General features: G+C 45.8%; 1 protein-coding gene and 2 non-coding genes across 3 annotated transcripts; 2 read left to right on the forward strand and 1 right to left on the reverse strand.

Annotated features, from left to right (window-relative positions):
* The first annotated feature begins 3,969 nt into the window (after positions 1-3,969).
* On the forward strand, positions 3,970-4,041 carry TRNAC-GCA (transfer RNA cysteine (anticodon GCA)). Its single transcript has one exon. It is a non-coding gene; the product is annotated as a tRNA-Cys (tRNA).
* Positions 4,042-12,242: 8,201 nt separating this feature from the next.
* On the forward strand, positions 12,243-12,314 carry TRNAC-GCA (transfer RNA cysteine (anticodon GCA)). The gene has a single exon. It is a non-coding gene; the product is annotated as a tRNA-Cys (tRNA).
* A 3,471-nt stretch (positions 12,315-15,785) lies between these two features.
* CYP715A1 (cytochrome P450, family 715, subfamily A, polypeptide 1) lies at positions 15,786-17,783 on the reverse strand. Its single transcript, XM_087529169.1, has 2 exons — positions 17,117-17,783; positions 15,786-17,011 (listed from the first exon to the last, which is right to left on the reverse strand). The coding sequence occupies exons 1-2, from the start codon at positions 17,633-17,635 to the stop codon at positions 15,932-15,934; spliced, it is 1,599 nt and encodes a 532-aa protein (XP_087385295.1). The 5' UTR covers positions 17,636-17,783; the 3' UTR covers positions 15,786-15,931.
* Positions 17,784-25,182: the final 7,399 nt, after the last annotated feature.

The raw sequence follows: 25,182 nt of genomic DNA on the forward strand, positions 1-25,182 counted from the left end.
CTCGATAGGACATCATCATAATGTGCACAAAGTGACCAAGGATTTGATCACGGGATGATGTGTTACGGAACGAGTAAAGAGACTTGCCAGTAACGAGATTGAACAAGGTATCGGGATACCGACGATCGAATCTCGGGCAAGTACAATACCGCTAGACAAAGGGAATGGAATACGGGATTGATCGAATCCTCGACACCGTGGTTCATCCGATGAGATCATCGTGGAACATGTGGGAACCAACATGGGTATCCAGATCCCGCTGTTGGTTATTGACCGGAGAACGTCTCGGTCATGTCTGCATGGTTCCCGAACCCGTAGGGTCTACACACTTAAGGTTCGATGACGCTAGGGTTATAAAGGAAGTTTGTATGTGGTTACCGAATGTTGTTCGGAGTCCCGGATGAAATCCCGGACGTCACGAGGAGTTCCGGAATAGTCCGGAGGTAAAGATTTATATATGGGAAGTCCTGTTTTGGTCACCGGAAAAGTTTCGGATTTTATCGGTAACGTACCGGGACCACCGGGAGGGTCCCGGGGGTCCACCAAGTGGGGCCACCAGCCCCGGAGGCTTTCATGGTCCAAGAGTGGGAAGGGACCAGCCCTTGAGTGGGCTGGTGCGCCTCCCACAAGGCCCAAGGTGCGGCTAGGAGGAGAAGGGGGAAACCCTTGGCGCAGATGGGCCTAAGGCCCACCCTAGGGCGCGCCCCCCTCTCCCCCTCTTGGCCGCCCCCCCTCCATCCCATCTAGGGCTGCCGCCCCCCTAAGGGTGGGAACCCTAGAGGGGGCGCACCCTCCTCCCCTTCTCCTATAAATAGTGGGGGTTTTGAGCTACCCAAGACACACGATTTGATCTCTCCCTGGCGCAGCCCTACCTCTCTCCTCCTCGTCTCTTGCGGTGCTTGGCGAAGCCCTGCTGGAGTACCACGCTCCTCCACCACCACCACGCCGTTGTGCTGCTGCTGGATGGAGTCTTCCTCAACCTCTCCCTCTCTCCTTGTTGGATCAAGGCATGGGAGACGTCACCGGGCTGTACGTGTGTTGAACACGGAGGTGCCGTCCGTTCGGCACTAGGATCTCCGGTGATTTGGATCACGACGAGTACGACTCCTTCAACCCCGTTCTCTTGAACGCTTCCGCATAGCGATCTACAAGGGTATGTAGATGCACTCTCCTTCCCCTCGTTGCTGGTTTCTCCATAGATAGATCTTGGTGACACGTAGGAAAATTTTGAATTTCTGCTACGTTCCCCAACATTTACCTATGTCATGCATTGTTGTATCTTAAGCCAAAACACGGGTTGCTTGCGAGTACATTCAAAGTACTCATTGGCTTCTCACTGGTTATTTAATTGGCCAGGCATGGAAGAACAGGAGTTCGAAGAAGAGTTCTTTGGAGACGAACATGCGAACTAGGATGTTTCCCAGTCAGAATGCCTGTAGGGTTAAGGCAGATGGAATGGGTTCTGCCTACCGACGAAGATTTCCGCTGCTTAAGTTTATTTGGTATTTAGCCCTTGTGGCTTTATCTATGTAAGACTTAACCATAATGGTCATAATTTGTGTAAAACGGTATGTGTGGATGTAAGACTCTTGATATTCAGCTTCTGTGTGTTCAGTGAGCATTGATCTCTGGGATCACTGTACACATGCATTCGGTGATCACGACTTATGAGTCAGGGTCCCCACAGTTATCTCCGGTGAGATTGTAATCAATGGTGATGTGCTCTGTCATCGGTGTTGGTCTGTTTGGTGACCACTCCGGCCTGCGGCGGTGGCCTCACCCAAATTGTGGAGCCACCGAAAGGTCTCTACGAGGGTTCTTTTTTCCAGATATGGTGGTTGCCTCAGCGGTGAGATGCAATCTATGAACGACGACTTGAGCAGAGGATATGATTGTGCAGCAGCGATGATCGGTTTTCTAGTCCAATGCATGTAGTTGCTAGGATCTCGAAAAAGTGGTGGCAACAACACATGATTGGCACTGCAGTGCAGTGACTATTTCTTTATACATGATATTTTTAGTAATATCTGTTGCATCATGTCACCCTTAGTCGTGAAAAATAGCACACATGAGCAATGGAATTAAAGATGCATTATCAATCAAAATCAAGTTCTTATAGTCTAAAAGTTCTAACCTGGGTACTCTAAGGCACATAATTTTCTTTCATTTGCTTTATCCTATGATGTCCTGGAGAAAAAGTTGGTAGGTATCGCATCATAATCAACCTAACATTATATAAAAGGTAGAATGAGCAAAAATGCTACGATTTATACTACTCACGGCATTATAGGGGCTGGGTGTGTGTGCGTGCGTTTATAGGGGTGAGTATAACTAAGCATCTGTGTTGTACTGTGTTGACACTGATGCTCGCATTTTTGTGGATTTATCATGTAACCCTTGGTCGTGAAAAATAGCATGCATGAGCAATGAAATTAGAGATGCATTATCAATTAAAATCAAGTCTAATTCTCATAGTTTAAATGGTACTAACCTAAGCATTTGTGTTGTACTGTGTTGACGCTGGTGCTCATATTTTTGTGGATTTATCATGTAACCCTTAGTCGTGAAAAATAGCAAGCATGAGCAATGAAATTAGAGATGCATTATCCATCAAAATCAAGCCTAATTCTCACAGTAAATGCTACTAACCTACATACTCTAAGGCACATAATTTTCTTTGATTTGCTTATCCTATGGCGTCCCACAGAAAAAGTTGGCATGTATTCGCATCATAATTAACTTAACTTTATACAGAAGATAGAATTAGCAAAAAAAAACGTTATGCTTTGTGCTACTCACAGGGTCATAGGGCTATGCTTTGTACTACTCATAGGGACATAGGGGGTAGAGTGCGATCTGCACGTTCATATGGATTTATGAAATTGAGCATATGTGTTGCACTATGTTGCACTGGTGCTTGCATTTTCCCGAATTTGTTTTAGACTCTTTGGTGATATTCGTTTAATAGCGGGAGACGTTCCTGCCGCCTATGATGGTATCTGTTGTGACTTCGTCAATCTCAAAGTATCATACCGGCTCAGTATCTCGAAGGTCTGCGGGTAAGGTGGATGTGTATGCATTCTTAGGGACGAGTGTATGTGCGTACATGTGAGCATCTGCATGTATTAAATAACGGTAGCAAAACACAAAAGGGAAAATGTCTAGTAGTACAAAGCGTAGTACTCAACCCAAAGAACCAAACCAAGTAATACAATGTGTTGTACTGTGTTCACCCTAAAAAACTTAGTAGTACAAAAGGTAGTAGAACACGTGTCACCCCAGAATGTACACACACCAAACTACTTCAAATGAATGAGAGAGGAGGGATATCTTAGTAGCTTTAATTCTTCTATATAAGCCTTACAGGCTCTAAGACACTGATGCATGCATGCATGAAGGCAGTAATGTTCACTCGACGCGTTGCCATAAAAATATAGAAGGGATAGAATGGAGAAACTTTCTGAGATCACGACAAGACTCCTCCCTAGGTTCGTTCCAACCACAAGACCGGCTTCTACATACTCTTCTGGGTTGCCAATGTGCGATCGAGTTTGAATGCATGGAATCTCTCTCTTGCAATGGGTAAATCGTGAAGGCCTACACGAGCTACACGTCTTGGGGAAAACTACTCCTACCAACAATGGTTAGCTGATTTCCAGTTGCTTTACTCAGAAATGGAAATGGAATGGACCGGGAACACTCACCTGGTCCGCTGATCACCCGGCGAATCGACAGAGCTGCCCCTTTGTCAAAACCAGAGAGTGACATGGCTATGAATTAATACCTCTCCAGAGACGAGAAAGTGAGACATGATTAAGGATCTTTGCGCGGATTAGTTAGATAGGACCGACTAACCATTCAATTGAGGAAGAGAATGTTGGGCAGATGTACCAACAGTTTGCTGGTGCTCGAATGTGTTTGTGCACACCAGCTAGTTAAGTGACTAATTAAATTAATAATGGCATCAACGGGTCCATAGCTCAGTGGTAGAGCAATTGACTGCAGATCAATAGGTCACCGGTTCGAACCCGGTTGGGCCCTCTTCTATTTATTTTTTTCGGACAGTCCTCTATCTTGTTGGCATTTTTTCTTTCATTTTCTTACTTTATATATTGGTTCCGTTTTAAAAAAAATACATCAGTGGCAAGCAACCGGATGAACAGTAAAATCTAAAAAATAGTAGCAAACGATTTTTTTAAGGTCATAGATCCGTCGTATGTTGGGAGATTTGGAACGAGGGTATTCTGTTCCAAAGCTTCCCTTCCATTCCGAGTGGTCGCGGCAATTAAAGATGAGGCGAAGACGTGGGTGATCGCTGGGACTAGATTATTAGGCAATTTAATTACGGGAGAGTAGCCTTTTTTATTGGACCTATGTGGTCCTGTAACCTGAAAAATATTGTATTACCCTTCTTATTTAATGCGACGACGCAAAGATTTTTCCTCCGTTTCAAAAGATTAGATCCGCCGTAAGGAAACGACAAAAGTGACCTCACTCACATCCGCTATGATCATGTTGCCATCCGAGGAAGGAAACCCACCGGCTATTTCTTTCAAGTTCCTGTTTCAAAATTGAGATTAAACGATATGTAAAGGTTGGAAACTTACGTTGTCGGCATCACAGAGAAAGGCAAGCATGCAGAACGACTCCTTTGGGTTGGGTGCCCCATAGGGCTAGTTTGTGGAGGTTGCACATCCACACAGCGTATACAGGTTGGCCTTCATTAACGGACTGGTAAGAAGACTTACTCTTGTTTTCTTTGTTGCTTGCGAGAAGCTGCTCCTGGTTGTGTGACTATACTTCCCCCTCTTAGTATGAACAGGTGGTTGTGAGGTATTGGTTGGTATATCAACTCTTTTGGATGCATTTATACATTTTCGAACTAGAACTTCGGTCTCTTGAGTACGTATATCTGAGGCGGATATGTCCTGGACATTCCAATTAATTTAATGGTGGGAAATGATTCTAAAAATCATAAACATTTTTTATATGCGTGAACACTTCAAAATGACACACATTTTTTAAACAATAAATGAAATTCTCTTTAAACGAGTGAACACTTTCCGACATTAGATGAATAAAAATTAGTAAAAACAATTCTGTGTAAAATTTAATTTACATGAATTTTTTAAAGATATTATTTTAAAAAATATATTCATAAATTAGAAAACAATGACCACGATAAAATTATTAAAGAACATATATGACCAAACTACATCGGTCCACCACACCATTATGTGTATCTGCTTGACTATCCGCTGCAATAAGCGTCACCGCTATATATCTCCTACTGCGATGCTATCCTCTGTCTCGCCTCAAGGATTTTCCCGTCGAGGCATTAGGCGGCTCAATATGGGTTCCCGTGGGAGTGTTTTTTGGCGCATTTTCATCACTTTTTTTTGTTTCATGTGTTGGTTTTTATAGGTTATTCTTGTTGGTTTTTAACTTTTTTGTGTTTCCTTAGTGTTTTTTTTTGTTTTTCAAACTTTTTCTATTTTTCCTCCTTTTCTTTCTTTTAAATATGGTTTTCTATCTTGGTTTTCAACGGTTTTCTTATGGTTTTGATTTATGAGATCTCAACTCTTTTCTTTGGGTTTTTATACACATTGTACATTTTTCATTAACATAAAGAACATTTTATATACATGATTAAGATTTTTCTAATATCTGCCTTGATGTCTCCTTTTTTAATACACATTGTATATTTTCATAAGCATCTGAACACATTTTTTATACATGATTAAGATTTTACAAATACATGATTAATTTATTTTAAATTCATATTTTTTAACATTATTCTGAAAATGTGTTAATCATTTTTCAAATACACGTTAAAACATGTATTGAATGATAAGAACCTCTTTCAACTACACAAATATTTAAATGTCATTAACATATTTTGGAAACAAGTGAACATTTTTTGTAAACGCAACATATTGTTTTTAAATGCTACAACATAATATTTTAAATTACATGAATATTTTCTACATTCAACCAATATTTTTTAATGACGTACATTTGCTTGTAATGTGTGAACATTTTTTAAATGCCCCAAACATTTTTTATTGCTATCAACATTTTATATAATTTATGTAACAAATATTCTACACCGCGTTAAATTTTTAAATTCATTTTTGAATTTTATTGTAAAATTATTGTTTATTATATATTTTCGAAACATGAATAAATGATAAAATGAACATGCAGTAGCTACTTGGGCTGCCCAATAGAACGCTCGGAGGGGGTGACGCTTCCTTCCATCTAGCCTCATGCGAGATATAGGTACTACCAAGTATGTGCAGCACTTTATTATTCTTATTATTATTTTAGGCAAAGCATTTGTGTGTGTGTGTGTGTGTGTGTGTAGAGAGAGGCATGTTAGCTTGGGCTCACCTGGATCCAGCCTCATCCCCAACCAACTTCAGAAACGACGGTCCATATTTGAACGAAAAATGAAGGGTGTGACGATGTCTTGCTTGACCGAGACAAAGCCACCTCTCGCCTCAAGGGGATCGAGAATGGACTGTCCACTTGGCTCCTGAAGCGCGAGACTTTTATCGTTTGAATCATTTTTCTTCTTCTCTGCTTCTTTTCTGGTTGCTCCACTTCTTCTTTTGGCTTCTTCCTTGCTTCTTATTCCCATTTTTCTTTCTTTTTTGCAATGCTTGCTTGTCAGCAAATGTTGATTGGTCAAAATAAAAATGTTTATTTGGTATTAACAAATGTATGTGTAATACTTAAAGAATGTACATCAATTAATTTAGGTGGAAACATGGTACATTAAAAATGGTTTTTAAGCCTTCGGGAAAAGTGTGGGCCATGTGTTTGAAATAAGTATTTCAAAATTGGATATGATATATCCAAATAAGAAAATGTACACCCAGTGATAAGAAAATGATCATTGCTCAAAGGAAAAATGTTGATTTAGTAGTTCAAAAATGTATGTGCAAGATACATGAAATTAACAAAAGGTGGGGAAAAGGTACAATTGTTAAATGTATTTATCTTGGGAAAGAGTGTTGAGAATATATTTCAAAATGTTTCGAAAAGCCTTTATAAAAGACAAGGAATGTACATTAAAAATGTTTAACTTTTGGAAAAGTGTTGGTATTGTGTTTTAAATATGTACTTGAAAATGCCTATGATGTATCAAAATAAGAAAATATACACCCACTCAGCACTGAATAAGTATTTTCCTTGCATTTTTTTATAAGTCTCTAAAACATCTTTGACACTTTCTCAGAGTTATCAAAATGGTAGTGTTCATTTTTTTGAGTATTTTTTTCATTTTTTTCTTGGCCTTTCATTTTTGGGTCACTTTTGACAAAAAAATAAGGTTCTAATTAGTATGTTCCTCGTATTTTATAATCCATTTGTCAAAAAAGTTTGAAACTTTTCCAGAATGATCAACATAGTAGTGTTAATGTTTGAGAATTGTTTCAATTTTTATGGGCACTTTCATTTTTGGGTCAAAATATGCCCCCCCCCCAAAAAAAAAATCCTGAATTAGTATTTTCATTGTAATTTTTAATCAGTTTTGTCAAAAGAGTATGAAACTTTCCAATTAGCATCTAGTGTTCATGTCTTAGAATTATCTGAAAATGTTCTTGCCATTTTCATTTCTGGGTCAAATTTTGACCAAAAATTTCCCTGAATTAATATTTTCCTTTTTATTTTTAAACGGTTTGTCAAAAAAGATTCCCAGAATAATGAGCATATGAGAACTCTTCAAACTAGTCAATACCGACTACAAAACTAGTTTGAGGAGAGGAGGATTGAAACTTGTTCGGGTTTTAGAATTAGGACTTGTAATCTATATGGTTTTGAAGTTCAGGGTTAGACTTAAGTGACAACAAAACTGCTAAAAATCGCCTCATTTTCTATTTTGATGGTAAATAACATGTTTGCCATGGTAGCTAAAAATCTGTTATATCCACATTTTTTCTAAACTTGTTATCTGATTAGTAAAAAAATTATCTATATTTGCCATGAATTAGGAAACACCTTTTCTAAGATTTTGCCATGATATGTATATTTACCATGTTGTGTGTGTGTGTCTATATATATATATATATATATATATATATATATATATATATATATATATATATATATATATAGTGTCGCGCTATTCGTCACCCTGGGTGAGGAATAGTTATTCTTCACCCCCTCTCTATTTTGATGTCAATGCATCGTATTTTTAGGTTTCGTAAATTTTGTCCGATTTCATACGTAAAAAGAGAACGTAAGAAAATATATACTTGCCGTAAAAAATATTTTATGTTATGTAAAGTTACAAACGTAAAAACATACATAAAAATGCGATATTTTTGGTCTCAAAACCTTTTTTTTGTTTTCTTAAACCAAATTTTATGTAGTGAATCAATATGAATGTAACTATTTGTATTCCAAACGTAATTTGTTTATGAAGCGATCGTAAGATTACCTCGGGTAAAAAATAAATTATTCTGCACCCTGGGTGATGAATAGCAACACTATATATATATATATATATATATATATATATATATATATATATATATATATATATATATATATATATATCAAGAATTCATCCGATTAACCAGTTAACTTGCCGATTAATCCCTACTCGTAGGGTCACCGAGTAGCCGATAAACTGAAAAATCGTCCAATTAATTGATAAAATGGCAGATTAACTTGCCGATTCACCGATTAATCCCCTACTCGCCAGCCAACTGAGCAGCTACCAGTTAATGATTTCCTCAACAATGTGTGTGTGTGTGTGTGTGTGTGTGTGTGTGTGTGCCACATGGGTATATATAATTTACATACTATTTTAAAACAATTTCTCATGAGAACAACCTTTTTTTCAAAACTTCCCACAATTTAATGTGGAATTTGCCATGGGCCGTATCTACTCCTTGCTGAAAAAGTTTAAAACCATGGAAAATTTCAGAGCCACGGAAAATTTAAGAGCATGTCAAAATTTTGTTGCTCTCATGGAATTGTTTTTACAGCAATGGCAGTGTTTTTCCTCTACACCACGGGCAAATTTGTATAAGTTTTTGTTCCGCGCCCATGGAAAATCTACAACAAACAAATTTTCTAATCGAGGCAAATCTAGGATTTTGTAATGTTGTTTAGAGTCCCCATACATGGCAACAATAAATATGTTTTCCAAAAGTTTCACAGCCATTTGTAATATTCACATGTCAAATCTAGGATCTTTTGTTCTCTCATACATTACAGCTTTTTGCAAATGTGTAATGCCCACGTGTCAATTTTAATTTCAGAGCCATGGCAAATTGTTAGAGCCATGGGGAAGTTTAGAGCATGGCAATTGTTTTTCGCTCACATGGCAAATTATATTGCTTAACAATGACAAATTTTATAGAAGTGCAAATTGTTAGAGCCGTGGGAAATTTTAGAGCTCAGCAAAATTTTCCTACTCACATGGCAAACTTTTTAGACCCATGGCGATGTCAATTTTTTTATCAGTTTTGTTATGGTCACATGGCAAATCTAGGGGGGAAATGTTTTTCTATATGATGTCAAGTATTTTTTCGGAGCCATTTTGTAATGTCGTGCAAAACCTACCGACTGCCATCTAAATAAACTAGAAAAAAAACAAGTCCATGCCAACTTAAGAATGTATCGCTTTTAGTCTGGCCACTTGTCCTTTGAATTGTCTAGATCACGTCCACATCTTTCTTTAATGGCAACTTTAATATGCGTTCACTGGTTTATATTTAGGGTTTGTTTAGGACACATCTAGATGTGACATAATTATGTCACATCTAAGCTGATATCCACTTTGTTTGTGATCTATTTTTTATTTTTGTTTTTTTATTTCTTGTAGCTGCATTATATATTTGTGGGAGCTTAGATGTGACATCCTTAAAATATATCTAGATGTGAATTAGACAAACTGTAATATTTGTGTTTGAAGGATTGCAAGTTGTTGCTCTTTTTAGAGCATCTTTTGCCATGTGTTCCAAGTTTCTTTAAAATTTAAAATTTGCCATGCGACAATTTAAAATTTTCCAATTGATGCCATGTCGACCGAGTAAAAACCTACAAATTTGCAACGAGAATTTTTACATTTTCCCCTAAAATTGGCCATTATTTTTTAGAAAGGAATTTCCCCAAAATTTTGGCATGTGAGCAGAACAAACCTTTTACATTTTCCATGATGTATCTACCAAAATTTATACAATTTGCCATGTTGCCATGTTTTCATGATTGTTGATATACTATTTTTAGGTAATTTACATTGTTAGCATTTTTTGGATGTTTTCTTGTTGTTTTTTTCCAGTGGTGTACAATGGCAATAAGAAAAAGGTTTGTGTAATTTTTTTTGCATGGTAATACGTGTCGCATTCATATCATAAGGAACAAAGTACAAGTCATGTAAAGACCGACATGACAAAACTGAAAATATAGCAGAACATCTCTAAGCTTGACACCAACGCCCGTCACCTGCCTCCAGCACCACCACAGCAGCCACCGAAGAAAAGAATGACGAAACACCTCCTCACCCAAGCTCGACGCGGCTCCATCGCTGATATACAGCTTTGCGGACCTCCAAGGTGGCTCACCAAATGTGAAGTCCTTGCCGTTGAACGAATCAGACCAGGACAACACCCCAGACACGCCATCGAACTCCAAATCTAGCACCCCACCACAACTAAAACGCCGAAGATACATTGTCAGATCCCTACTGGCGTATAAAGAAAATATGAATGGAGCGCGAGGAAAAACGCACTCTACTGAACTAGTACAAGACGCACTGACGCGCGTATTCTTCTCCAGGTTCCAATTACGTATCCAAGACAAGACCGGTGCATGGCGTTCAACCAAGAACTCTTCTTCTTCTGGCCGGCCGGGGTGTGAGTTGAGTTTGAATAGAAGAAATCCTGGTCTGGGTAATGCATATGCATGCATGTTCGACCAAGAACTCTTCTGGTTATTTTGTCCAAACAAAAAACCTCTTCTGGTTCTGGGCGGTGTCGTGATGGAGTTGGATAGAAACTCTCCTTTTCCGGGTACGTCTCGGAGAAAACCACCGTCCGTCGGTTGATTTCCTGCTCGTTTACTCCGAAACGGAAACGGAATGGACCGGGAGCGCTCACCTGGTCCGCTGATCACCCGGCAAACCGACAGAGCAGAGCCCGCTTTGTTGTCAAACCAGAGAGCGACATGACAAAGAATGTGTGTCCAATTACGTGCTGGTAACACGGGAAATGCGAGATAAAAGACAGGAAAGTGACGTGATTAAGGATGACCAAGTGACTAACTAAGCATCCGATCGAGGAAGAGAATTTTGGGCACAGGCCAGCCGTATGTGCTGGTGCTGAAAGGAGTTTGTGCAGACCGGCTCGTTTCCGTCACTGGATATTCATCTAGAACAACAGTTTACGTTGCACGTCTTGTCACAGATATGTCCTCTTATAATTAAATAAAATTACGTTAGTGGGTCCATAGCTCAGTGGTAGAGCAATTGACTGCAGATCAATATGCATGTCACCGGTTCGCACCCGGTTTCTTGCAAGGAAAAATACGAGGGGAAAGCGAGGAGAAACCTACTCCTACTACTAAGTACAAGAGGCACACGTATTCTTCTCCAGGTTCCAACCACGACACCGGCCAATATGCATGCCATTCAAGGTTCAACCAAGAACACTTCAGCAGGAGGGGTGGAAGTTGAGTTTGAATAGAAGAAATCCTCGTCTGGGCAATGCATGTTCAACCGAGAACTCTTCTGGTTCTGGCCGGGGACGTGGTCGAGTTTGAATGGAAGGAAACGCTCTTTCTGGGTAAAGCGTGAAGGCCTTGCTACGTACTACGCGTACGTCTCGGAGAAAAGCACCGTCGGCCCGTTGATTTTCCGGTTCGTTTACATGGAAATGGAGAATGGAATGGAGCTAGCCTGGTCTGCTAAACACCCTACAAACCGGCACAGCTGCTCGCTTCGTCAAACCAGAGAGCGACATGACTGAGAATGTCTGTCCAATAAGCTGCTGGGGACGCAGGAAATGCGAGGCCAAAGACGGGACAGTGACATGCTTAAGGATCTTCTCGCTGATTAAGAATTAGATAAGACCATCATATCGACGGAGAATGTTGGGCAGAGGAAGCAGCCACGCAGGTGCTGAAAGGTGTTTGTGCAGACCGGCTCGTTTCTGTCACCGACAACAACTGTTTACGCTGCACGTCCTGCTATTTATATTAAGAGGCTAATTAAATTAAACAACATCAACGGGTCCATAGCTCAGTGGTAGAGCAATTGACTGCAGATCAATAGGTCACCGGTTCGAACCCGGTTGGGCCCTTTTTGAACACAATTTTTTTTCGGAGCAAAATGAGTGAACCTATATTTTAAAAAGCGTCTATATACATCCGAATATAATCTCTATAGTGAAATCTCTAAAAAAAACTTATATTTAGGAACGGAGGGAGTACATGCAAGCAGAGATTAGCTATAGGAGTTCAATTTTGTGATGTATAGCAGTGCATGTAAACGTAAGAAAAGAATCCACAACAGGTATTGGCAAGTTACCTGCTTTCTTTAATTTGGGTCAGTCGATTTGGGAGAGGAGGCACAACCCCAAAGCAGAAGACGGCGACACCACGGCGAACGCAAGACAGAGGGATGGTCGGGGGTAGCAACATGGTGGTGGGTGTCGGCAAACAGAGGCTAGTGCCGCGCTAGATCGGAGGATCGGAGGAAGAGGAAGACGCTGGATCTGGCTGGATGTAGGAGACGGAGGTGCAACCGTTAGATTTGGAGCCGACGATCCCCGTTTCAAAAGAAAAAAAAGCTTTAGGTCCTCTTTGTTTGGGCTTTTGCTTCTATTTTTACATTTTTTTCACTTTGGGCAAAAAACCCTAAAAGCTTCTACATAGATGGTTTCAAAGCTTTTATGGCTTTTAAAGCCAAATATTATTATATTGATTCATCCGCTAGTAGTGCCATTGCCATGGAAATACGTCGGGCTCTTGAGGTGAACCATTTATTTAAAAAAATCTATAGTGAATAATGTGACGTACGTGGAGGATCACAGATAGACGGGAGTAGTATCCCTTTTCTCCATCTTATGCGCAAATCAGAGAATAATGTTGTATCTTTTAAGAAAAAACTCTTACGAACGGAACTTATAATGTGACGTACGTGGAGGATCACAGAGGGTGACAAGTGACATTTGGGTCAAATTGTTCAAGAGTCTGGCACCTTTATTAATCAGGGAAACTTGCATATTTGACCGCGCATACATCATACTTCCTCCGTTCCTAAATATAAGTCTTTTAACAAATTCCACTATAGGCTACATTCGGAGCAAAATGAGTGAACCTATACTTTAAAAAGCGTCTATATACATCCGAATATAATCTCTATAGTGAAATCTCTAAAAAAAACTTATATTTAGGAACGGAGGGAGTACATGCAAGCAGAGATTAGCTATAGGAGTTCAATTTTGTGATGTATAGCAGTGCATGTAAACGTAAGAAAAGAATCCACAACAGGTATTGGCAAGTTACCTGCTTTCTTTAATTTGGGTCAGTCGATTTGGGAGAGGAGGCACAACCCCAAAGCAGAAGACGGCGACACCACGGCGAACGCAAGACAGAGGGATGGTCGGGGGTAGCAACATGGTGGTGGGTGTCGGCAAACAGAGGCTAGTGCCGCGCTAGATCGGAGGATCGGAGGAAGAGGAAGACGCTGGATCTGGCTGGATGTAGGAGACGGAGGTGCAACCGTTAGATTTGGAGCCGATGATCCCCGTTTCAAAAGAAAAAAAAGCTTTAGGTCCTCTTTGTTTGGGCTTTTGCTTCTACTTTTACATTTTTTTCACTTTGGGCAAAAAACCCTAAAAGCTTCTACATAGATGGTTTCAAAGCTTTTATGGCTTTTAAAGCCAAATATTATTATATTGATTCATCCGCTAGTAGTGCCATTGCCATGGAAATACGTCGGGCTCTTGAGGTGAACCATTTATTTAAAAAAATCTATAGTGAATAATGTGACGTACGTGGAGGATCACAGATAGACGGGAGTAGTATCCCTTTTCTCCATCTTATGCGCAAATCAGAGAATAATGTTGTATCTTTTAAGAAAAAACTCTTACGAACGGAACTTATAATGTGACGTACGTGGAGGATCACAGAGGGTGACAAGTGACATTTGGGTCAAATTGTTCAAGAGTCTGGCACCTTTATTAATCAGGGAAACTTGCATATTTGACCGCGCATACATCATACTCCCTCCGTTCCTAAATATAAGTCTTTTAACAAATTCCACTATAGGCTACATTCGGAGCAAAATGAGTGAACCTATACTTTAAAAAGCGTCTATATACATCCGAATATAATCTCTATAGTGAAATCTCTAAAAAAAACTTATATTTAGGAACGGAGGGAGTACATGCAAGCAGAGATTAGCTATAGGAGTTCAATTTTGTGATGTATAGCAGTGCATGTAAACGTAAGAAAAGAATCCACAACAGGTATTGGCAAGTTACCTGCTTTCTTTAATTTGGGTCAGTCGATTTGGGAGAGGAGGCACAACCCCAAAGCAGAAGACGGCGACACCACGGCGAACGCAAGACAGAGGGATGGTCGGGGGTAGCAACATGGTGGTGGGTGTCGGCAAACAGAGGCTAGTGCCGCGCTAGATCGGAGGATCGGAGGAAGAGGAAGACGCTGGATCTGGCTGGATGTAGGAGACGGAGGTGCAACCGTTAGATTTGGAGCCGATGATCCCCGTTTCAAAAGAAAAAAAAGCTTTAGGTCCTCTTTGTTTGGGCTTTTGCTTCTACTTTTACATTTTTTTCACTTTGGGCAAAAAACCCTAAAAGCTTCTACATAGATGGTTTCAAAGCTTTTATGGCTTTTAAAGCCAAATATTATTATATTGATTCATCCAATGCTATAAAAGCTCCAAATGCATCTATTTAGAAGCTTTTATGGTTTTTTTAGTCAAAGTGGAGAAGCTAAAAAAGCAGAAGCAAATGCTCAAACAAACAGGGTCTTAGAGCCAATGACCTCCATTTCAAAAGAAAAGAAAAAGATTTAGAGGCGATGATCCGCAAAATCAATTTACTCAGGCAACTAATTAATGTTGCCGATCAATGAAGTTACGGGAACCGTCTAGAAAAACAAAGATGCCGGGGCGAACCAACCTTTGATTGAGATGGTTAGGTGAACAGTGATATCCCCAACCCACCAGGGTTTAAATCCTGGTGTTCGCATTTATCCTGGATTTATTTCAGGAATTCCGGCGATACGCTTTCAGTGGGAGGAGACGTTTCCGTCGACTACGAGGCGCCTACGACGACTTCGTAAAATCTCAAGATGATATGCTGGCTCGGTCTTTCGGAGATGCTCATAGGGGTACTGTGTTAAAAAAAATAAAGATGCCGGGAAAATGACCTCCAACCTTACATGCGCGCACGATCTTGCACGTACGACGCCGGCCCGTGCACGCACGTACGTGTGCGTCTATCCCCATGCGGCGTGTGCATCTATCCTCGGTCCTCGCCTCGGTCGGCTGGTGACACCACGTGTACGATCAACGATCACTTAACCCCATGCAAACAGCATGCATGCCGGATCCCTCGGATACTGGACACACCTCATGCATGCTCCCTCGAAAAAAAATGCAGAAAAAAAATAACAATTCATGCATGCACAGCTCATTTGCATGCATACTAGTCTCACTTGGTATATTTGTTTTGTTTTGAATAAGGTTTTTACGAAATTACAAACTTCATAAAGTTTAAACTATGATAATGAAACAAGTAATATGTGAAGTATTTTGCAATGGAGTGTTCCATATATTCCGTTGAGCACTTGTATATGTTGCTTGTCTACAATTAATTTACTCACTATGTTTATATAATCATCATGCCCCGGCCCCCGGGGCTTGCTCACGTGCAAGCCAGCTGGCCATCTATTTGGTGTGTTGGTGCAGCGGCGTGAGGAGGAGCTGGACGCCGTCGGACGGCCGGAGCGAGAGCATGACACGCGGCGCGTGCCGGTACTCGGGCGCCACGGCCAGCTCGAACCGCCGCAGCACCATGGCCACCACCACCCGGTACTCCATCACCGTCAGGTTCCTTCCCACGCAGATCCGGCCGCCGAACCCGAACGGCAGGTACCCCATCCGATGCCGGCAGCCGCCCTGCGCGCCCGCCGCGAACCGCTCCGGCCGGAACTCGTTCGCGTCGGGGCCCCACAGCGCCTCGTCGTGGTGCATGGCCACCACGTCCACCCACATGTTGGTGCCCCGCGGGATGGTCGTGCCGGCGCCGTCGACGGCGACGTCGTGCAGGGCCTGCCGCTGCACGTTCGGGGACGGCGGGTAGAGGCGGAGCACCTCGCTGAGGACCCACCCCATCTTGGTGAGCTTGGATAGCGCGGCGGCGTCGAGGGGGCCGTCGGCGGTGACCTCGCGGAGCTCGTCCCGGAGTGCGCGCTGCCACTCCGGGTGCGCGGCGAGCATGAGCAGCGTCCAGGACACGGCCAGCGCCGTCGTCTCGTGCCCGCCGAAGAAGAAGGTCTTGCACTCGTCCACCAGCTCCCGGCTCGTCATCAGCCTCTTCTTCCCTGCTTCCCCCGCCTCGTCGTTCCCGGCCAGCAGCAGCGAGAGCAGGTCCGTGTTCTTCTTCTCCTGACCACCGGCACGTCGGCGGCGAGAGTCGATGATGTCGAGCAGCAGCGCGTCGATCTCGCGGCCGAGCTTCCACGCGTCGTAGGTCTTGCGGAGGTGGAGCAGCCTGGCCAGCGGCACGCCGACGAGGCGGTTGGAGCGGAACAGCATCGTCTGCATGGCCTGCAGCTTCTCGAACACCTTCGCACCACCCTCGTCGCCGATGCCGAAGCTGGCTCTGGCGATGATCTCCGCCGCGTTCCTCACCACGCCCCGCTCCACATCTACGACTGCCCCAGCGCTCCGGCCAGCCGCCGCCACCGCCTGGCTCCAGTCCCCCAGCATCTTCGCCGTCGTCTCCTCCATGATGCCGATCATGTCCTGCAGTTCACACATATGTAAAGTCAGTGCGTGCGTGCGTGCGTGCATGCATGCATGACCAGAGTATCACAGATCGCTACACGTGTAAGTATAACAAGTACGTACGTTGAGGTTGGTGGCGGAGAAGGCGGGCGCGATGATGTGGCGGTGGCGGGCCCAGTCGTCGCCCTCGGCCATGACGAGCCCGCGGCCGAACATGGGCATGCGGTCGCGGCGGAACACGTCGGGCTTGCCCCAGAGCCGGCCCATGGCGCCGGCGGTGGCGGACTTGAGGAACTCCGGGTCGGCCACGTACAGGAACGGCTCCGCGCCCAGCCAGTACACGAACACCTTGCCGAACGCTGCGCGCCACCGCGCAAAGTAGGGGAAGACGGCGCCGTGGATGTCGCTGGTCACCCCCGCCCCCGCCGGTAACGTGCCGTTGCTCTCAGCCAGCGAGGCCGCGATCTCGGGGAGGTTGCCGAGCGGGAACTTCGGCGCCGGGCCGCCGAAGCCGACCGAACGGAGCCGGCGCCGCGTGGCCGACGGCGACAGCCACGCCGCGTGGAGGAAGTAGACGAAGGTGGCGAGGGCCAGCGTGGCCGTGGCCAGCACGGCGCCGTGCAGAGCCGCCGCGAGCTCCATTGATGCTAGCTAGCGTACTTGTGCTTGTCTACTGTTCGATCGAGAAGTTAAGGTGGCGATGATGGATGGGTTTCAATGAAGCGAAGAATGTCGCTGGGTCGCCGGTGTGATTTGCTGGTTCGATGGTGTGATGTAGGTGGGTTTATATAGAGGAGATGGGGAGGAGATGAGCCATGGACGGAGGCGTGAAGGGGGAGTAGGTAGGTTTGACTGGTCACCGATCGATCCCTCCCGGCGAGGAATGGTCGGAGGCTGGCAGCGGCCGGGCACGCAGCAGCAGTGGTAGTACGCGGCTTGGCTCCCCGAGTGGAAGCATCGGGTGCTCGTCCCATTCTTCTCCTCCCCCGTCTCGTTTTCACTTGCGTACGGAGCTTCAAATTTCTCGGTCAAACGCGGGCCGCAATGATCATGATCTGCGAGCTCCGGCGAACGATTTTTCAGACCGGTCAGGGAATATTTCTGATTGATTGATCGTGAGCTTTCTCTGCTACCTTAATTACAATGCCACTGATTACATGTTTAAGTCAGATTCTCATTAAGTTCAAAAAACGGAATAGATAAATCCCGAGCGATTCGGAATTTAAGCAGGTCATCCTGAATGTTTTTTTATGGCAACTTTAATTGCTGCGAGGTGGCAACTTTAGTTGTTAACACATGACAACTTTGTTTCAGTTTGATTTTTATCAGAAAATTGCCATGTTTTGTCAACAACGCCTTGATTAAAGTTGTCATGAAAAGAGTTCGGATTTGCATACTTCAATTCCAAAACGTCCGGGACTTATTGAGGTCCAAAAAAAAGGGTCCAGATTCTCATTCCCGCGTCAGGCATTGCATGCATATTTCCAGATCCTTTTGTGGAAATACCAACGTACGTGCTCAAAGATTTATACTCACCGCGGGCGCTTTCGGTTACAAATAGAGTATATGCCCTTGCTTATGCCGTGCGTATCCTGGGTATGAGCATCATGAAGCTTCCTTGCAAAATGTTGCTTAATTAAATTCCACACACTGTTAGCTGGCTAAATTCCCTAGCTAGATGGCCCTGCGAAACTAACCATTTTTATAGTTACGAATTTAACCTTTTTTAAATATCCCTGGAATTTAACTAAACTGTAGGGGTCGGCTAGGCCATGAAAATGTTCCCCGCTGCCACGACTTTTCTCTATTCTTTTTGAAAGAGGTCACCGTATAGACCATGTGGTGCACCGCAAGGAACCTTTTTCATTCTTCCCTAGATAGCTTATACTCCCTTCATTCCAAAATATAGTGCGCCCGCGCTTCCCGAGGTCCAACTTTGACCATAAATTTAACCTACGAGACCAACTGCGGCGGGAGAAAAAAATTATATAATTGAAAACTTCTTTTGAATACGAATTCACTGATATAATTTTTGCTCCCGCCGCAATCGGTCTTGGTAGTTAAATTTACGGTTAAAGTTGGAGCACGTGGATAGAGGAAGCACTACATTATGGAATGGAGGGAGTAGTATATACCACATATAATATGTGGTGCGCCAGCAAGGGTACATTACACGGGAAAAGTAATCATCACACCACACTTTTCGCAACATTACCGAAAGCATTTATTGCTGTTAATCTGGGCGCACGCACGGGGAACAGGCAAGTCTCGTCCATCTAGATCATGCTCCACTTTTGTATCTCCTTATTAATCGTCATGATTTAATTGGCATGATTAATTCTCTGTCTCCTAATACTAGGTATACAATTAAAACTTGGTCTCTTAATTGGTGGGATTAATGGGGCTCAAAATTTATGCCTGTTGAATAGGACTCGAACTCTAGCCCTCATCATTCTTTTTTTTTTTTTAGCACCGTCGAAGTCATTCTATGAACGCATGCACGCACGCATAGTCTATCCCTATAAACGACTGCGAGCGACTAGCCCGGCACATCATCTTGAGATTGCCGAAATCGCTATAGACGTCATGAAAGCCATTGTCAAGTCTAGTACTTGAACTCTAGTCGGTTGGGGATACCGCTGTCCTCCTAACCATCGAACCACATGTTGATTTGCGCCATCGTCATTCAAACCGTACAAGACTAACCAACTCTGCTAGCAATTGGGTGTGTATGGTTCAACTAAAATTACATGTAAATTGCAATTTTGATTTTGTACAAACTCGTTGAAGCCCGCATGAACCTTCGTCACTTGAGCATCGTAGGCTTGATAACTTATGTACAAACATAGTAATATCTTTTTGACTCTAACAAAAAAGTTGTTGAAAATATACTCCTGATAACTTCTTTGTAAACAACATGATAATATAAATATATGCACCGCATATCTGATAAACAACATGAAAATAATATTAATGTACGTGTTCAAAGATTTATACTCACCGAGGGCACTTTCGGTTACAAATTAATGCCCTTGTTTATGCCGTGTGCATTCTGGGCAAGTGAAGCTTCTTTGCAAAATGGTGCTTAAATTCCACACACGTGCTCTCCCTAGCTAGATGGCTAGGAACTTTACCTTTTTAGAATGCCCTAAGAATTTATTAAACTGCAGGGCTAGGCTAGGCCATGGAAATATTCCCCCATGATGGGTTCTTTGAATTCTTTTCAAGATAGCTTTGCACAGATGACGGATTAATTAATACCTTAATCTGCACGTGTTTGCAACAACAACTGCAAATGAATCAACCGGGGGGGGGGGGGGGGGGGGGGGGTGTGGTGGTTGATGGATGACCGGGCGGCGGCAAACTAGCTAGGCAACTGGGCGAGGGAACACATCAACAGCAAGGTTTAAAACTCGAGTGACCTTCACAACAGTGCAAACAACTTCTTGCAAAAAAAAATGCAAGCAACTGAACAGTAGCAGGTCCCTATTTTGCAGTCAAATACTCCCTCCGTTCCAAATTACTCGTTGAAGAAATAGATGTATCTAGAACTAAAATACATCTAGTTACATCCATATCTGCGATAAGTAATTTGGAACGGAGGGAATAGTACACATGAGTCTGCATTTCTTTTGTCCTAGTCCCATTTTGCAATCACATACAGATAAGTCTGCATTTCTTTTATCCTTTGTGAATGTTCGCCCGTACGATAGTCCTGCGTACGTAGAACGCATGTGTTGTCGTCTACATGCCTCTGGCCACAAATTAAATTAAGAACACAGCGTTGCCAGCGTTACTACTTGCTATTTTTGGGTCGTTCGGTGAGCTTAGATTTGCTCACATTTGCGTTAAAAGCCGTTCAGCACGTCACGTCAATGCATGTATTCTAACTAACATGTGTGTGAACATCCAACACATGCCAGTATTGCTCTGCTTTTCAGTTCGAAGTGCTTTTCAGCTCACTTTCTCCGCTTCATACTGTTGTCAAAAAGGTTTAGCGCGTCACATCCACTCACGGTTTGCAATTGGTAGGGAATATTAAGAACAATGCATGTGGTGGCATATAGCGAGAGCAACATCACAATGCTACATGGCGCTTTGGCCGGGCAAACCTGCAGGAGGAGGAGGTCCCCGCTCCCCCCGCGTCGCCCCTGCTCGGGCGACTCGGGCGGGATCCCAACCCTAGCCGCCGGGGGCTCCCCGTCCTTCCATCCCTCCCTCCGCCGCCGTCGAAGGACGCCGCCGGCCTATTGCCCGGGGGCTGACGGCGGTGGCGGGGGCCTTCCCTCTCTCCCGCGCCATGGGTGCGGTGCGAAGCCCCGTGGCGTGTGGTGGCATGGCCGATCTGGCCTCCGTGGCGTGGCGGGCCTGCCTTGACCGGCGGCGGCCTCGTCCTAGGGCGGTGGTGGTGGCGGGTGTGGCGGCCGGCCCTGCGTCGGGCAGCGGCCTTGGCTGCGTTCGGCAGCGGCGGCCGGATTTGCAGCGACGGACCATCTGACCTCGGATCGGTGGTGGCGGCATGGTGGGCCTGGTGGTTGGATCGGCGCCATGAGTGGTTTGCCCTCCGGACAGATCTGATCTGCCCGGTGCGGCTTGCTTGATGTGCGGCGGCTCAGATCAGCGGCTGTAGAAGGACAAGATATGGGCTGTGCAATCTCAATGTATTGATCGGTGCACCAGGCACGTATATATAAGTACAGAGGTGGGCCACAACCTCAACTATACAAAGGAAACAGGAGGTGGGCCCTACACACAAATATACACGTACACAATATACTCAACCCCCCCCCCCCCCCCCCCCCCCCCCCCGCAGTCGAAGCGGCGCCAGTGACGCAAAGACTAGAACGAAACTCCTCGAAGGTAGAAGTCGGCAGTCCCTTCGTCATCACATCGGCGAACTGCTGAGCGGTCGGCACATGGAGAACCCGCATGCGTCCAAGAGCCACCTGCTCGCGCACAAAGTGAATGTCCAGCTCGATGTGTTTAGTCCGGCGATGATGAACAGGGTTGGCGGAGAGGTACACCGCAGAGACGTTGTCACAGTAGACAACCGTAGCCTGGGACACGTCGTGATGCAGCTCCTGCAGTAACTGTCGTAGCCAGGTGCACTCGGCAACGGCGTTGGCCACAGCTCGGTACTCAGCCTCCGCGCTGGAGCGCGAAACTGTGGGTTGTCGCTTAGACGACCACGAGACGAGTGAAGGACCGAGGTAGACGCAGTAGCCGGAGGTGAACCGACGAGTGTCAGGGCAGCCAACCCAGTCAACATCGGAGTAGGCCACCATCTTCAGAGAAGTAGACGCCGTGAGTGTCAGCCCGAGGGTCATCGTGCCGCGGATGTAGCGAAGGATCCACTTCACGAGAGTCCAATGAGAGTCACGAGGGGCGTGCATGTGGAGACACACCTGCTGAACAACACACTGAAGATCCGGTCGAGTGAGAGTCAAGTACTGAAGAGCGCCGACAATAGACCGGTAGAAAGGAGCATCCGATGCAGGCGAGCCCTCAAGAGCAGAGACCTTGGCCTTCGTGTCAACAGGAGTAGCAACAGGATGACAGTTGAGCATACCGGCACGCTCAAGAAGCTCATGTGCATACTTCTGCTGATGAAGAAAGAAACCGTCCGGGCGCCGAACGACCTCAATGCCAAGGAAATAATGTAGAGCACCCAGGTCCTTAATAGCAAACTCGTCACGCAGCCGGAGAGTAATCTGCTGAAGAACAACTGCGGAGGAGGCCGTCAGGATGATGTCGTCGACGTAAAGCAGCAAATATGCAGTCGTGTCACCGTGGCGATAGACAAACAGTGAGGCGTCCGAGCGAGTAACGCTGAAGCCCAGTGTCTGAAGAAACCCGGCGATCCGCTGGTACCAGGCGCGGGGTGCCTGCTTGAACCCGTAAAGAGAGCGGGACAGCAGACACACATGGCCGGGAAGTGAGGCGTCGACGAAACCAGTGGGTTGATCACAATACACCTGCTCCTCAAGATGGCCATGGAGAAAGGCGTTGGAGACATCCATCTGATGAACGGGCCAGCCGCGGGACACGGCGAGCTGGAGGACGGTGCGGATCGTGCCCGGTTTTACAACCGGGGCGGACATCTCGGTGAAGTCCACTCCAACGCGCTGGCGGAAACCACGGACCACCCAGCGAGCCTTGTAGCGCTCGAGAGTGCCATCCGAGCGGGTCTTATGGCGAAAGACCCACTTGCCGGTGATGACGTTGGCGCGAGGAGGCCGGGGAACCAGTGTCCAAGTACGATTCCGTTGGAGCGCATCGAACTCTTCCTGCATCGCTGCAAGCCAGTGAGGATCACGTAGGGCGGCGCGGGCGTACACGGGAAGAGGCGACGGCTCCGCAGTGGAGGCGGCGAGGATGTACTCGTCACTCGTGTACCGGAGGCTCGGATGATGAACGCCGGTACGAGCGCGGGTGACGGGGCCAGAGGGCATCAGCGGAGCCACCGGCGAGGCGGCCGGCGTTGGGGCCGGCGAGGCGACCGGCGTCGGGGCCGGCGAGTGAGCCGGCGAGGCGGCCGGCGTCGGGGCCGGCGAGGCGACCGGCGTCGGGGCCGGCGAGGCGGCGGGCGTCGAGGCGGCCGAGGAAGCAGCCGAGCCGGCCGCGCCCGATCCCGCGGCGGGTGAGGGAGGGGCGCCAGGGGCACCGTCAGAGCCGCCGGGGAGGCCGAGGGGACGGGTGCCGCCGTGAGGGCGCGAGGACCGCCAAAGCCTGGAGGCGGTCCACAGGCCGAACTGGACCGTCCGCCTGACGGAGTCGTCGAGGGGCCGCCGGTGGCCGGCGGTGACGAGACGACCAGGGGTACCTACTGCTGAAACGGAAACACCATCTCATCAAAGTAAACGTGTCAGGAGGTGAAAACACGATGGGAGATGGGATCATAGCAGCGATAGCCCTTAGTGTTGGGTGGGTAGCCGAGAAAGATGCAGGCGACGGAGCGAGGTGCAAACTTATGAGGCGCAGTAGCGGCGATGCTAGGGTAGCAAAGGCAACCGAAGATGCGAAGCCCATCATAAGAGGGGGGTGCACCGAAGAGAAGATGATGAGGTGTAAAGTTCCCGCGAGTACGACATGGGCGGATGTTGATGCGGAGAGAAGCGGTGACGAGAGCGTCAGGTCAAAAGCGCGGAGGCACATTGGCATGAAAGAGAAGAGTCCTAACGCAGTCATTAAGAGTGCGAAGGATGCGCTCAGCACGACCGTTCTGTTGCGAGGTGTACGGGCAAGTGAGATGAAAGATCGTGCCATGTGTGGTAAGAAGATTACGAATGGCGAGGTTGTCAAACTCCTTCCCGTTGTCTGTCTGCAACACGAGAATGGGACGACCAAACTGCGTGAGAACATAGGAGTAGAACGCGGCGAGAGTGGATATAACATCCGACTTGCGGCGCAACGGGAAGGTCCACACATAATGCGAAAAATCATCAAGTATGACAAGATAATAAAGAAAGCCCGTATTACTGGCAACAGGAGAGGTCCAAACATCGCTATGAATTAACTCAAACGGGTACGATGCAACAAAAGAAGAAGCCCTAAACGGAAGACGAGCATGTTTGCCGAGGCGACATGCATGACACGAGTGATCCTCGTTCTTATTACACGTGAAAGAAAAACTCCGAAGTATGTGGCGAAGGGTGGCAGGATTAGGATGACCCAAGCGAGCATGCCAAAGATCCACCCCGGTGGCGAGGGCGACGGGGGCGGCGGAAGTGGTGGAGGTGGCAGAGTGAACCGGGTAGAGCTCGTCGGGGCTGTCACATCGGTGGAGCACCATCCGCGTGCGAGCGTCCTTAACAGAAAAACCACATTCGTCAAATTCAACGGTAACCGGATTTTCACGTGTAAGAGAACGAACGGAAACAAGATTTTTAATAAGTTCAGGAGAAACGAGAATATTGGACATGGATATAGGAGTGGAGTTAGACGGAAAATATGTATGACCAATGTGAGTGATAGGAAGGAAAGAGCCGTCACCGACGGTGATGCAGTGGGAGGTGTGGACAGGATGGGCGGTATGGAGGTTACCGGGGTACGCCGCCATGTGAGCGGTGGCGCCGCTATCCATGTACCAGTCGCCGCCGCTGATGTAGCTGGACGGGGAGGGAGCATTGTGGAGAGCCGCCAACAGGGCCGGGTCCCACGGTGCCGGCGGGAGAGGTGGCGCGGCCGTC

The sequence above is a fragment of the Triticum urartu genome, chromosome 6A, assembly GCF_056163025.1.
Source record: "Triticum urartu cultivar PI428250 chromosome 6A, HENAU_Tu73, whole genome shotgun sequence".
Taxonomy (NCBI): domain Eukaryota; kingdom Viridiplantae; phylum Streptophyta; class Magnoliopsida; order Poales; family Poaceae; genus Triticum; species Triticum urartu.

Coding starts and splice junctions, on each gene's coding strand:
- CYP715A1 (XM_087529169.1), bottom strand. CDS start 17,635: ATGGAGCTCGCGGCGGCTCTGCACGGCGCCGTGCTGGCCACGGCCACG. Junction 17,012..17,116: donor TCTCCGCCACCAACCTCAAC/GTACGTACTTGT, acceptor TGTGAACTGCAG/GACATGATCGGCATCATGGA.